The 12,590-nt window shown below is 43.6% G+C and overlaps 1 protein-coding gene across 6 annotated transcripts in view; it reads left to right on the top strand.

The window, feature by feature from the left end:
* The window catches only part of LOC101605273 (cyclic AMP-dependent transcription factor ATF-7), a 142,329-nt gene that overhangs the window by 121,733 nt on the left and 8,006 nt on the right, over window positions 1–12,590 (top strand). For 4 of the 6 annotated variants that reach the window (XM_004649906.2, XM_004649907.2, XM_045152764.1 and 1 more), the window contains 2 exons: window positions 1,622–1,730; window positions 8,446–11,461. In XM_004649906.2, coding sequence (XP_004649963.1) covers window positions 1,622–1,730; window positions 8,446–8,663 — 327 coding nt within the window. In that variant the 3' untranslated portion in view covers window positions 8,664–11,461. Of the gene's footprint in view, window positions 1–1,621; window positions 1,731–8,445; window positions 11,462–12,590 lie in introns of those variants that run through there. The other 2 variants (XM_045152766.1, XM_045152765.1) reach the window with 1 other exon arrangement.

The following is a 12,590-nucleotide window of genomic DNA, read 5'->3' as shown; positions in this document are numbered from 1 at the left end:
AAAGAGGGCTGGAGAGATGGCTTAGTGGTTAAGCGCTTGCCTGTGAAGCCTAAGGTCCCTGGTTCGAGGCTCAATTCCCCAGGACCCACATTAGCCAGATGCACAAGGGGGCGCATGCGTCTGGAATTGTCTGCAGTGGCTGGAAGCCCTGGCATGCCCATTCTCTCTGTCTGACTCTTTCTCTCTCTGCCTGTAGCTCTCAAATAAATAAATAAATAAAATTAAAAAAAAATAAAGAAAATGGGGCTGGAGAGGTGGCTTAGCAGTTAAAGCATTTGCCTGCAAAGCCAAAGGATCCCTGTTCAATTCTGTAGGACCCACATAAGCCAGATACATAGGGTGGTGCATGCATCTGGAGTTTGTTTACAGTGGCTGGAGGCCCTGGCGCACCCATTCTCTCCCTCTCTGCCTCTTTCTCTCGCAAATAAATAAAATACATTTAAAAAAGAACATACAAGTACAAATAGAATTATTATTGAAATGTTTAATTACAAAGGTAGTATATGAATATATTTATTTCATACAAACATATATACAGTGAAATTAACTTACAACTATCCTCCTATCTCTGCCTACTGAGCATTGGGATTAAAAGCATGCATCACCACACCCAGCTCATGTTTTTAAATAGCTGTGTATTATTACATTCTGAGTATGGTTATATTATATGGTCTGGATATTGATAATGTAATTATTCATTAGGACATTGAACATTGGCTCTCTGAAGACTTGATAGATCAGTAGTCATGTCCTAATTTGCAGAGAAAAATCCAGACAGCACTCTGCCCTCACTCTGGAGATTGCCATTAAGAGTCCAAGGATGGGTAGGACTCCTTACAACGTGCTCCTTCAGACACAAAATGGCCTGGATATCCATGACCTCACAGTGCCTGACACTACCTACACAAGTTGTTAATGAATGATAATAACAATAAATAAGTAAAAATTAAAAACAATAAAAGAATAAAGTTACTAAAAAAAAAAAGAGTCCAAGGATGAGGGCTAGAGATGACTTAGCAGTTAAGGTGCTTGCCTGTGAAGCCTAAGGACATAGGTTTGATTTCCCAGTACCAACATAAAGCCAGATGCTAAAGGTGGTGCATGTGACTGAAGTTCATTTGCAGTGGCTAGAGACTCTGGTGCACCCATTCTCTCTATCTGCCTCTTTCTGTCTTTTGACTAAATAAATAAATAAAAACTTTTAGAAAAAAGTACAAGGATAAAGGATAAATTTTCTTTAAAAAAATTTTTTTTGCCAGGCATGGTGGTGCACGCCTTTAATCTCAGCACTCAGGAGGCAGAGGTAGAAGGATCAGTGTGAGTTTGAAGCCACCCTGAGACTACATAGTGAACTCCAGGTCAGCCTGGGCTAGAGTGAGACCCTACTTTAAAAACGAAGAAAAGAAGAGAGAAATTGAGAGACAGCACATGCCACTTCACAGCACACGCCACTTCAAATGAACTCCAGATGCATGTACCACCTTGTGCACCTGGCTTATGTGGGTCCTGGGGAGTCAAACCTCGGTCCTTTGGCTTTGCAGGCAAGCGCCTTAACTGCTAAGCCATCTCTCCAGCCCAAGGATAAATTTTCTTGATATTATTTTCTTCCCTCTCCCTTCAGAATGAAGTCACATTACTACGCAATGAGGTGGCTCAGTTGAAACAGCTATTGTTAGCTCACAAAGACTGTCCAGTCACTGCACTACAGAAAAAGACTCAAGGCTACTTAGGTGAGTAGCTCCCAACCTAAGCAAAAGAAGTCAGCTGGTAAAGAGCAGGTACTGAGTGTCTCAGTGACTTAAATGTCATGTTAAATGTTGGAGAAAGACTAGTGGATCTACCTTAATTAAAGAATGACCATCTTCTATTATATTACTCTACCTTGTGGGTAGTAGAGAGAATTCAGCATAGGTACAATGTGACTGATCTGTTCTGATTTATATTTGAACAGGATTTCTCTACTAGAGACATCAGGGGTGCACAAGCAAAAGCAAGGCAGTCTACCTAGGAGGCTACTGCTACAGTATGTGCAAGAGATGGTGGAACCTTGACCAGGATGGTAGTAGTGAGAATGGTGAGAAGGGGCTGAATTCAGGATCTGTCTTGAAGTTAGAGTGACAGAGCAGATGGGGTATAGACATGAAAAGAGAAAAATCAAAAATTGTACTAAGGAGCTAAAGATATAGCTCAGTTGATAGAGCATTTGCTTATCATATACAAAGCCCTGGGTTCAGTCCCCAGAATCAAATAAATGAGCGCAATGGCACATGCTTATAAGTCCCAGCACTTGGGAGGCTGTGGTATGATGACCACAGATGATAACCACAGATTCAAAGTCAGCCTGAGCGAATGAGAACCTGTCTCCAAAAAAAAAAAAAAAAGAAAGAAAGAAAGAAAGAAAGAAAGAAAGAAAGAAAGAAAGAAAGAAAGAAAGAAAGGAGCCAGGTGTGGTGGCTCACACCTTTAATCTCAGCACTTGGGAGGCTAAGGTAGGAGGATTGCCATGAGGTGGAGGCCAGACCAGCCTGTGCTAAGAATGAGAGCCTGGGCTGCCTCCCCGCTTCCTTTTTTTTTTTTTTTTTTTGAAACTGCCTCAAAAAAAAAGCAGGAGGAAGAGCCAGGCATGGTGTTGTATACCTGTACTCTCAGAAGCAGAAGGATCAGAGTTATTCAAGGCCAGCCTTGGCTATATAACACATTTTTAAGGAGCCTATTGGGTTTGCAGGTTAAAATATCAAGCAGGCAGTTCGTTATATGAGTCTGTAGTTCACAGGAAAAGCTAAAGATAGGACTTTGAAAGTCAGTAGCAGGGGCTGGAGAGATGACTTAGCAGTTAAAGTGCTAGCCTGCAATGCTTGACAACCAGGGTTCAGTTCCCTAGTACCCATGTAAAGCCAGGTGCACAAAGTGGTGCATGCACCTGGAGTTCATCTGCTAGAGGCCCTGGCACACCCATTCATTATCTTTCTTTTCTCCTTGCAGATAATTTTTTTTTTCGTTTTTCAAGGTAGGGTTTCACTCTAGCCCAGGCTGACCTGGAATTCACTAAGTAGTCTCAGGGTGGCCTCAAACTCACAGTGATCCTCCTACCTCTATCTCCTGATGCTGGGATTAAAGGTGCATGCCACCACACCCAGCAAAATTTTGTTTTGTTTTGTTTTGTTTTTGTTTTTCAAGGTAGGGTCTCACTCTGGTTCAGGCTGACCTGGAATTCACTGTGGAGTGTCAGGGTGGCCTTGAACTCATGGCGATCCTCCTACCTCTCTGTGCCTCCCCAATGCTGAGATTAAAGGCGTGTGTGCGCCACCACGCCCAGCAAATTTTTTTTTTAATTAAAAAAAAGAAAGAAAGTTAGTACCAGAGATTTTTTGTTTGTTGGTTTTTTTTCAAGGCAAGGTCTCACTCTAGACCTTGAACTCACTTTATAGCCCTAGGCTGACCCCAAACTCAACTGCGATCCTCCTACCTCAGCCTCCTAAGTGCTAGGATTAAAGACATGTGTCACCATGCCCATCTCTGCATAGGTTTGAAGCCATGAAATTGGAAGTGCCAAAGGAGGTAGCATAGCTAGAAAAAAAAAGAAGTAGTTCCAGAACTGAGTCCTGGGGCATTTCAACATTCAGAAGCCAAAAAGCTGAGAAAGAGCTTACAAGAGACTAAGAAGGTACAGCCAGAAAAGTAGGAGAAAAAACAGTGGAATAGCTGAATGTGCTAGTCTGTAATATATTTCAAAAAGTTTAATTATCAGCTGGGTGCACACCTTTAATCTCAGCCTCAGAAGGCAGAAGTAGGAGGTCAGTTCAAGGCCAGCCTGAGACTACATAGTGAATTCCAGGTCAGCCTGGGCTAGAGTCACACCCTACCTCAAAAAACCAAAAAAGTTATCAACTCTTTCAAATCTTGATAAGCTAGAGGACACAGACTGAGTATTTTTAGTATGCAGTAGATATACAGTAAGTTTTCAACTACGGTTCCTATCAGAGCTCTAACTAGTAGTCTATTAAACTGCTTATTACAACACAGCTGTCTTTAGTTACTGCTGTGTGGTATTGACATTATGTTTGTACTTGACAAAAGATGAACTGTCCCTACCTCTTAGAGACTTATAGGGTCACTGTAACCCTATGAATATGTCCTAAAGACAGATCTAGCAATCAAGGAGCTCCTGGATCCCATGGCTTCACATGTAGATGATGGTCAGAAATGTTTGATGAATAAATGACTGTATGCTCTGAAAACACAAAGGAGGAGACAGTTGATTCCTAAAGGTAACAAGGAAGGCTTTATAGAGAAGTAAGAAAACTCACACATTTGTCAACAGGTCAAAAATATACCTAAGCCACTGGGCATGGTGGCGCACACCTTTAATGCCAGCACTCAGGAGGCACAGGTAGGAGGATTGCCACAGGTTCTAGACCACCCTGAGACTACATAATGAATTCCAGGTCAGCCTGAGCTAAAATGAAACTCTACTTTATATATATATATGTATACACACCCTAAGCCAAGTGTGTTGGCACATATATGTTAATTCCAGCTCTTGGGAGACAGAGACAAGAAGGCTAGCCTGGATTATAAGGCAAGACCCTCCAAAACAACAACAGAAAGAAAAACATAAACAGAAACAGGGCAAGAGGGATGCCTTAGTGGTCAAGGCACTTGCCTGCAAAGCCCAAGGACCCAGGTTCGATTCCCCAGTACCATGTAAGCCAGGTACATTTGCATCTGGAGTTCATTTACAGTGGCTGGAGGTCCTGGCCCACTCATTCTTTGTCTCCCTTCCTTTCTCTCTCATAAACAAATAAATAAATAAAATATTTTAGAAAGAAACAGAAGCTGGACGCCTTTAATCCCAGCACTCAGGAGGCAGAGGTAGGAGGATTGCCAGGAGTTCAAGGCCACCCTGAGACTACATAGTGAACTCCAGGTCAGCCTGAACTTGAGTGAAACCCTACCTAAGAAGAAAAGAACCAAGCATGGTGGCTCATGCCTTTAATCCCAGCACTCAGGAGGCAATGGTAGGAGGATCTCCATGAGTTCAAGGCCACTCTGAACCGACATAGTTAATTCCAGGTCAGCCTGGACCAAAAAAAGAAAAGAAAGAAAGGAAAAGAAACAGAGCTGGCTGTGGTGATGTACACCTGTCATCCAGCTCTTGGAAAGTGGAGATAAGAGGATTATAAATTAAAAAGTCCTTCCCTAAGTAGTGTGAGTTTGAGGTTAGCCTGAGCCACATAAGACCCTGTCTTAAAAAAATGAAAACAAAGCAAACAAAAAGTGACCCGGGCTGGGGAGACAGCTCAGCCGCTAAAGGTGCTTGCTTGTAAAGCCTGCCAGCCCAGGTTTAGTACACCCTTATACAATTGGATAGGCATTCATTTGTAGTAGCAAGAGACCCCAGTATGCGTGCGCATGCGCACACTTACACTTACACAAATATTTTTAATCCAATCATTGGGAGTTTGCCCTAATTTCAATTTAAGCAACTATGGAGGCTACCTAATTTTTAACAAAATTCTCTGGGTTAAGGAGGTGGCTCAGTGGATAAAGCATTTCCCTGCAACTCCCAGTTCCTGATTTCTGATCCCCAGACCTCATGTAAAGGCCAGAAGCTATGGCAGGCTTCTGAAATCCCAGCATGCCTGTGGCGGGAGGGAGGTCTAGACAGGATCATTCCCCTGCAGTTTATCAATAGAGCATTCAGGTCTTTCACCAGAATAGTCCATCTAGCTATACTTACATTGCTGATAGAAATCACCCAGCCAAGAGCAGCTTGTGGGAAAAAGAGGTTTATTTTGGCTTACAGGCTCAAGGGAAAGCTCTATGATGGCAGGGGAAAATGAGGGCATGAGCAGAGAGTGGACATCAAACCCTGGCTCACATAAGATGGACAATAGGAACAGGAGAGTGTACCAAACACTGGCAAGGGGAAACTGGCTATAACACCCATAAGCCCGCCCCAACAATACACACTACCTCCAGGAGGTGTTAACTCCCAAATCTCCATCAGCTGGGAACCTAGCATTCAGAACACCTAAGTTTATGTGGGACACCTGAATCAAACCACCACACAAAGCAAACAAACAAAAAATGGCCCGGGCTGGGGAGACAGCTCAGCTGCTAAAGGTGCTTGCTTGTAAAGCCTGCCAGCCCAGGTTCAGTTCACCCTTATAAAATTGGATAGGCATTCATTTGTAATAGCAAGAGACCCCAGTATGCATGCACACGTGCACGCACACTTACACAAACACTTTTTAATCCAATCATTGGGAGTTTGCCCTAATTTCAGTTTAGGCAACTATGGAGGCTACCTAATTTTTAACAAAATTCTCTGGGTTAAGGAGATGGCTCAGTGGATAAAGCACTTTTCTGCAACTCCCAGTTCCTGATTTCTGATCCCCGGACCTCATGTAAAGACCAGAAGCTGTGGCAGGCTTCTGAAATCCCAGCGTCCCTGTGGCGGGAGGGAGGTCTAGACAGGATCATTTCCTCTGCAGCTTATGAATAGAGCAGTGAACAGTAAGGAAAAAATGTGCTCAAATAAGGTGGAAGGCAATGACCTGAAAGTTGTCATCTAACCTCTACACAAGTGTCATGACACACACATACCAAATAATAATAAAACCATTAAAAAGATAATTCTTAAAAAACTCTTTGACCAATGAGCATTATGGTGTTAACTTTACATGCAGCTGAAATATTTGTGCTTAGTAGTAAAATGCTAGTATCACTTTAGATGGGATGGTATAGCTCATAATCAGTGTTTTACATCATTAATGCATGGCTAATTAATAGTCAGGAGGCTCTAACAAACTTTGTACTTTAATGTGTTAACTAAACTTTGGCTACTCACACATCATTTGATTGTATCTTGACATTTGTCATGCTTACCTATAGTTTAACTAAATGCTAAAGGACCATAAAAAAATGAGATGAGCTGGGTGTGGTGGTGCACGCCTTTAATCCCAGCTCTCAGACCCTACCTCAGAAAAAAAAAAAAAAAAAAGGAATGATTAAATCCCTTTGGGAATTATTGAGAGAACCCTATTTTAAATTACCTTTAAAGATAGAAATAAGAAGGACTGGAGAGATGGCTTAGTGGTTAAGGCGTTTGCCTGCAAAGCCAGAGGACCTCAGTTCGATTCCCCAGGACCCACGTAAGCCAGATGCACAAGGGGGAGCATGTGTCTAGAGTTCGTTTGCAGTGACTGGAGACCCTGGCATGCTCATTCTTTCTCTCCCTCTCTCTGCCTCTTTCTTTCTCTCTCTCTCTCTCTCTCAAATAAATAAATAAAAATAAAGTAAAAAATAAAGATAGAAATAAGAGAAGCCTTGGGCATGGTGACACATGCCTGTAATTCCAGCACTTGGGAGGCAGAGATAGGAGGATCACTGTGAATTCAAGACCACCCTGAGACTACATATTGAATTTCATGTTTCCAGGTCAGCCTAAACTAGAGTGAAACCCTACCTTGAAACCAAAAAAAAAAAAAAAAAGAAAAGAAAAGAAAAGCTAGTCACTAGTACGTACCTGCAGCATTCAGGAGGCTGAGTCAGGAGAGTCATGGTGGCACATGCCTTTAATCCCAGCACTCGGGAGGCAGAGGTAGGTGGATCACCATGCGTTCAAGACCAGCCTGAGCCTGAGAGTACACAGTGAATTCCAGGTAAGCCTGGGCCCGAGTGAGGCCCTACCTCTAAAAAATAAAAATAAAAAAAATAAAAAATCATGAGTATACTGGGACATACCTGTAATCCCAGCACTCGGGAGGCAGAAGGACTATCATGAGTTCAAGACCAGCCTGCAGTGTACACAGGAAGTTCTAGGCCAACCAAGGCTATGTAGCAAGACCCTGTCTCAGACAAGGGGAAAAGTGTTCCAAATGGGACAATAAACTTTGCAGACACTAGACAATGTGATTAATATATTGGTAATTCACTTTATTAGTATGTGCCTATAAATTTAGCCCTGTTATTTCTTTGTTTTCATTTATTTACTTATTGTTTTGTGACAGGATCTCATATATTCTGGGCTGGTCTCAAACTAACCTTGCAGCTAAGGGTAACAGAGAACTTTCCAATCTTCCTACCTCCCCCTCTCAAGTGCTGGGATTACAGGCATGTGCCACCATCCCTGATTTATGCAGTGCTGGAGATTGAACCCAGGGCTGCATGTGTGCTAGGCAACCATTCTACTGACTGAGCTACTTGCCCACCCCCCTGTTCCTTCCTTTTTAGCCCAGTTCTTGCTTCTCTTCTCACAACTTCCCATTTTCTAGGTCATTCATGACTTAAGATCAGAATTCTGGGGAGTTTTCTCCCAAAAAAGATAAGTTTCATTTTCCTTTGTACTCCTTTGGAATGATAGCAAAAGGTAATCCTGCCTGTTTCTTAATCTCGTTTGCTAACCACTTGCTCTCTGCTGTTTGCCCTCCTTCCTGGCAGAAAGCCCTAAGGAAAGTTCAGAGCCAACGGGTTCTCCAGCCCCTGTGATTCAGCACAGTTCAGCAACAGCCCCTAGCAATGGCCTCAGTGTTCGCTCTGCAGCTGAAGCTGTGGCCACCTCGGTCCTCACTCAGATGGCAAGCCAAAGGACAGAACTGAGCATGCCAATACAGTCGCATGTGATCATGACCCCACAGTCGCAGTCTGCGGGCAGATGATGCCTCCCCTGGTGGAGAGGTCCCCAGCCAGAGCTCGCCCACCCGAGCCAAGAAAGAGATCAACAAATCCCCTCCCGTCTGCCTTGGACACAGCAATATGGGGGAAAACTGTGTGTTGTGAGTATGCACAGATATGGGCTTTTCTTTTTAGCCACATGGTCGTTCGACACCTGAACTAGGGGCTGTCAGCCCCAGAGCCGCATAGATCATCCCCAAGGGTGGGGTTTCCTATATACCCACAGCCAAAGGTCTTTCCAGATAGTCCGAAAATTACCCCTGACCCCATGCACGTGTACCTGTCTCTTAACACTAATCCTCACACCTCTAGGTTTGGGATTTCCCAGTGTCTTCTCTTCCCACTGAGTATGGCTGCTGCCTTCCTGTTCCTCACTAGCACAACACTTCCTGCTAGATAGAAGGAGGGTAAATTTAACAGCACATCACCTGGTATTAGATCCCCCATGGACTCAGGACTTTGTCTCCCAGTAACTGATTATTTATCCTTTTTCCTTTCCCTTTCCTAAATTCTAGTTAAAACATTCACATATGGAGAATGTGAGGTTACCTTTGATCTATGAAGTAGCAGTATTTTCCAGCTCTTCCATGTGCTTCATTCCTTCTCCCAACCTGCCATTTAAAAACCAAGCAAAAAGAAACAAGGAAAACTCCAAGAGTTTTAATTATTTTTCATATATTTCCAAATGTATTGGGTACCTCATTTAATCTTTTGACTTCCCTAGTCTTTCCTGCCTCCCCACTTTCCACTAAGCCTTGGCAACCGCATCTTGTGGCCTTATTGTTAGGTATTACTTAGCAGTGAAAAAGAGAGAATGCCCAGTATCTGAGTGGGTTTCCCTCTCACCCTTCTCACCCTCTACTTCTAATCATCAAGGCAGACAGGAACAATGTAAAGCTTGTTCCATCAGCCTGCTGGATTAACTGATTCTTTTATGTTTTATAAGAGTTTATACTAGCCAAAGTATGCATATTGTCAGCTTTAGCCATGTTTCTTCTCTTACCTCTCCTACTTCATTCCCCTGTCCACGTCACTGCCTCTTCTTGCTATAACTCATTCAAGTAAGTCCCCCTCCCCCAGATGTCATGTGGGAGACTTTCATCCTCTTGCTCCTCCTCCATCTCTCAGCGTCTCACATCTGTCTTTTCTGAACCATGTCTTAGATTCAGTGACCATCATCCTCCAGACTACCTTCTCTCTCTTACCAGCTTCCTGGCCTAGCCATTGGGTTTCCCAGCCCTGTAGCTTCTTCGGTTCATTTCTGCTTCTTGCCCCTCAAGGCAGCACTTCTCCATGGTATAAGCTCCGGGACTTTGAAGCATTATAGCCTAGGTCCTAAGTAGCTTCCCTTGAGTATAAGACAGGATAGGGAGAGGAAGGGAGAAGGTGCAGTACAATCTCAACCAAGGGGCTCAGGGTCTGCTCCACCTAGGGATTTTTGACTGGCTTTCAGCTATTCTTGCTTTGACGAGGTAGGTTGAATGGGGAAAAATTCATCCCTCTTGTTCTTCTTTCTTCTGAATTAGGACTTTTTATCTTCCCTTGGCTCTGAGAAGTGTAGTTTCTACCAGGGCCTAAGGAAACAATCCAAAGCCAGAGGCCTGTGGATAGATAGGTCAGCTTTAATAGCCTTTGAATAGGAAACCCTTCCAATTGTCCCAGAGCCACCTTCTGCCATCTGCCCAAACCAATAATGTCATTTTCTCCATCTCACTTATACATAGAGATTAACTGCCTGGTTCCTTTTTTATTTTGTCTTCCAAAATCATCTCTCAATGTAGAATGAGAAATGGTCTTAGCTATAAGATTTCCGTCTCCTCAGAGTGATAGACTGGTGAACCCACCAGGCAATGTGTTCTCATCCCTTTGCCTTAAATTTTCCCTCCTGCTCTTCAGATTTTGCTGAACAGGCTACACCTAATGAAGGCAGAGGAGAGAAAACATGATTTTCTCATCCTCCACCATTAGAGACCCAACAGGAACAGCCCCTGAGGTGACCAGACTAGCAAATGTCATGGCAGATGGTTAGGATCCCCTCTAGTGATTTCACTTACCTTTAAAACTTCACAGCCATAATTTATGCTCAGGACTTCTCTTTTAGATGGCTGCTCCTTGGGATTTTTCCCCTGTTTTGAGTCTTGTTTCATTTTTTAATTGTCTTGCCCTGAAGCATGACTGAGTTTATAGCTCCTAAGGAGCATTCATAGACCCCTTGATATTTGCTTCCCTCTTCGGTCAAGTGTTTTTTTTTAAAGTTATGAATCAGTTTGTCAATTCATCCATGCCCTGCCAGACTGACCTTGTGTTAGATGGCTAGTTTTGGCAGAGGGTCTTTTTCACTTTCTTAGCTCCTCTTGGCAGCCAAAGGTTAGGAGGGACCTAAGTGATGAGAGGGTCATTGCCAGAACCTTAGTAGAGAACCACACTGAAGTCCTTCAGTCTAGGTAAGATAAGGCAGAGCACTGCTTACCCTGAAGCTTCTCTGAGAGTCAAGGGAGTATCACTTACCTTGTTTTCACTGGCAGCGATGTGGTCATTTTCCTTTTGTCTGTCAGACTCCTCTAGATTAGAACCAGATATCATGGAGTATCATTTGTCCCTTCTTAAGGACTCTGGCCTTTCTAGGGCCTGGGGTATTAGTTTCTATCAGAAAGGAGCTAAGCTGAGCATGGTGGTGCACATCTTTAATCCCAGCACTCAGAGTCAGGTATAGGAGGATCTCTGTGAATTTGAGGCCACCCTGAGAGTACATAGTGAGTTCCAGGTCAGCCTGGGCTAGAGTGAGACCCTACCTCAAAAACTAAATAAGGGTTGGAGATATGGCTTAGGAATTAAGGTGCTTGCCCGTGAAGCCAAAGGACCCAAGTTTGATTCCCCAGTGCCCACATAAGACAGATGCACAAGTGGCAGCGTTTGTTTGCAGCATCTAGAGGCCCTGGCACACCCATTCTCTCTGTCTGTCTCTCTTCTCTATACCTCTTTGCTTGCAAATCAATCAATATATTTTAAAAAGAAGAAAGAAGCCAGGCGTGGTGGTACACACCTTTAATCCCAGCACTCAGGAGGCAGAGGTAGGAGGATGGTCATGAATTTGAGGCCACCCTGAGTCTAAATAGTTAATTCCAGGTCAGCCTGAGCCAGAGTGAGACCCTACCTCAAAAAACCAAAAAAAAAAAAAGAAGAAGAAGAAAGAAAAGGAAGGAAGGAAGGAAGGAAGGAAAGGAGGAGCTAAGACTAGAGACCTTGATAGTCTTCGGAGAGTGATCATAGGACTTGGACTTTCTGGTCTGTATACTTGCTGACATAGTCCCGGAAAACAAAGTTTTCTCAGAGCTGAAAAGGCTGAGAGAAGAGCCAGACGTAGTAGCACACTTCTTTAATCCCAATACTCAGGAGGCAGAGGTAGGAGGATCACTGTGAGTTCGAGGCCAGCCTGAAACTACATAGTGAATTCCAAGTCAGCCTGGGCTAGAGTGAAACTCTACCTCAACAAAACAAAACAAAAAGCATGAGAGAGCCTCCGAACAACTTGGAATAACAAGACCATGGCTCCTTTACTTCTTTTCTATTATACACCCCAAATCTGCCTTCCTTCTGCCTCCACTCTGATCCTTTGCCCTAAGCACCGCTGGCCTGAGTGAGCCTTGCCTTGCTGCCTGTCTTCACCATCTTGTTCTATAGCTCTTGACTCCTTGATTCACTTCTCTTATCTCCTCAGGGATCTGCCCATTGACACCGCCATCCTGAGAGATGGAGTGCTTCACTATACCCTATATTATCTACAGCCTAAACTACAAAGCAGACACCAAAAAGTTCTTCCTCTGGTTTCTGAGAGGCTCCTTAAAGGTGCTAGCCCCTGAAATCACTCCCCTGTATTGATCGTTCCCTTTCATCCCCATATCATTTCCTTG

The sequence above is a fragment of the Jaculus jaculus genome, chromosome 6 (genome assembly GCF_020740685.1).
Source record: "Jaculus jaculus isolate mJacJac1 chromosome 6, mJacJac1.mat.Y.cur, whole genome shotgun sequence".
NCBI lineage: Eukaryota > Metazoa > Chordata > Mammalia > Rodentia > Dipodidae > Jaculus > Jaculus jaculus.
This window is presented reverse-complemented; position numbering and strand designations above follow the sequence as displayed.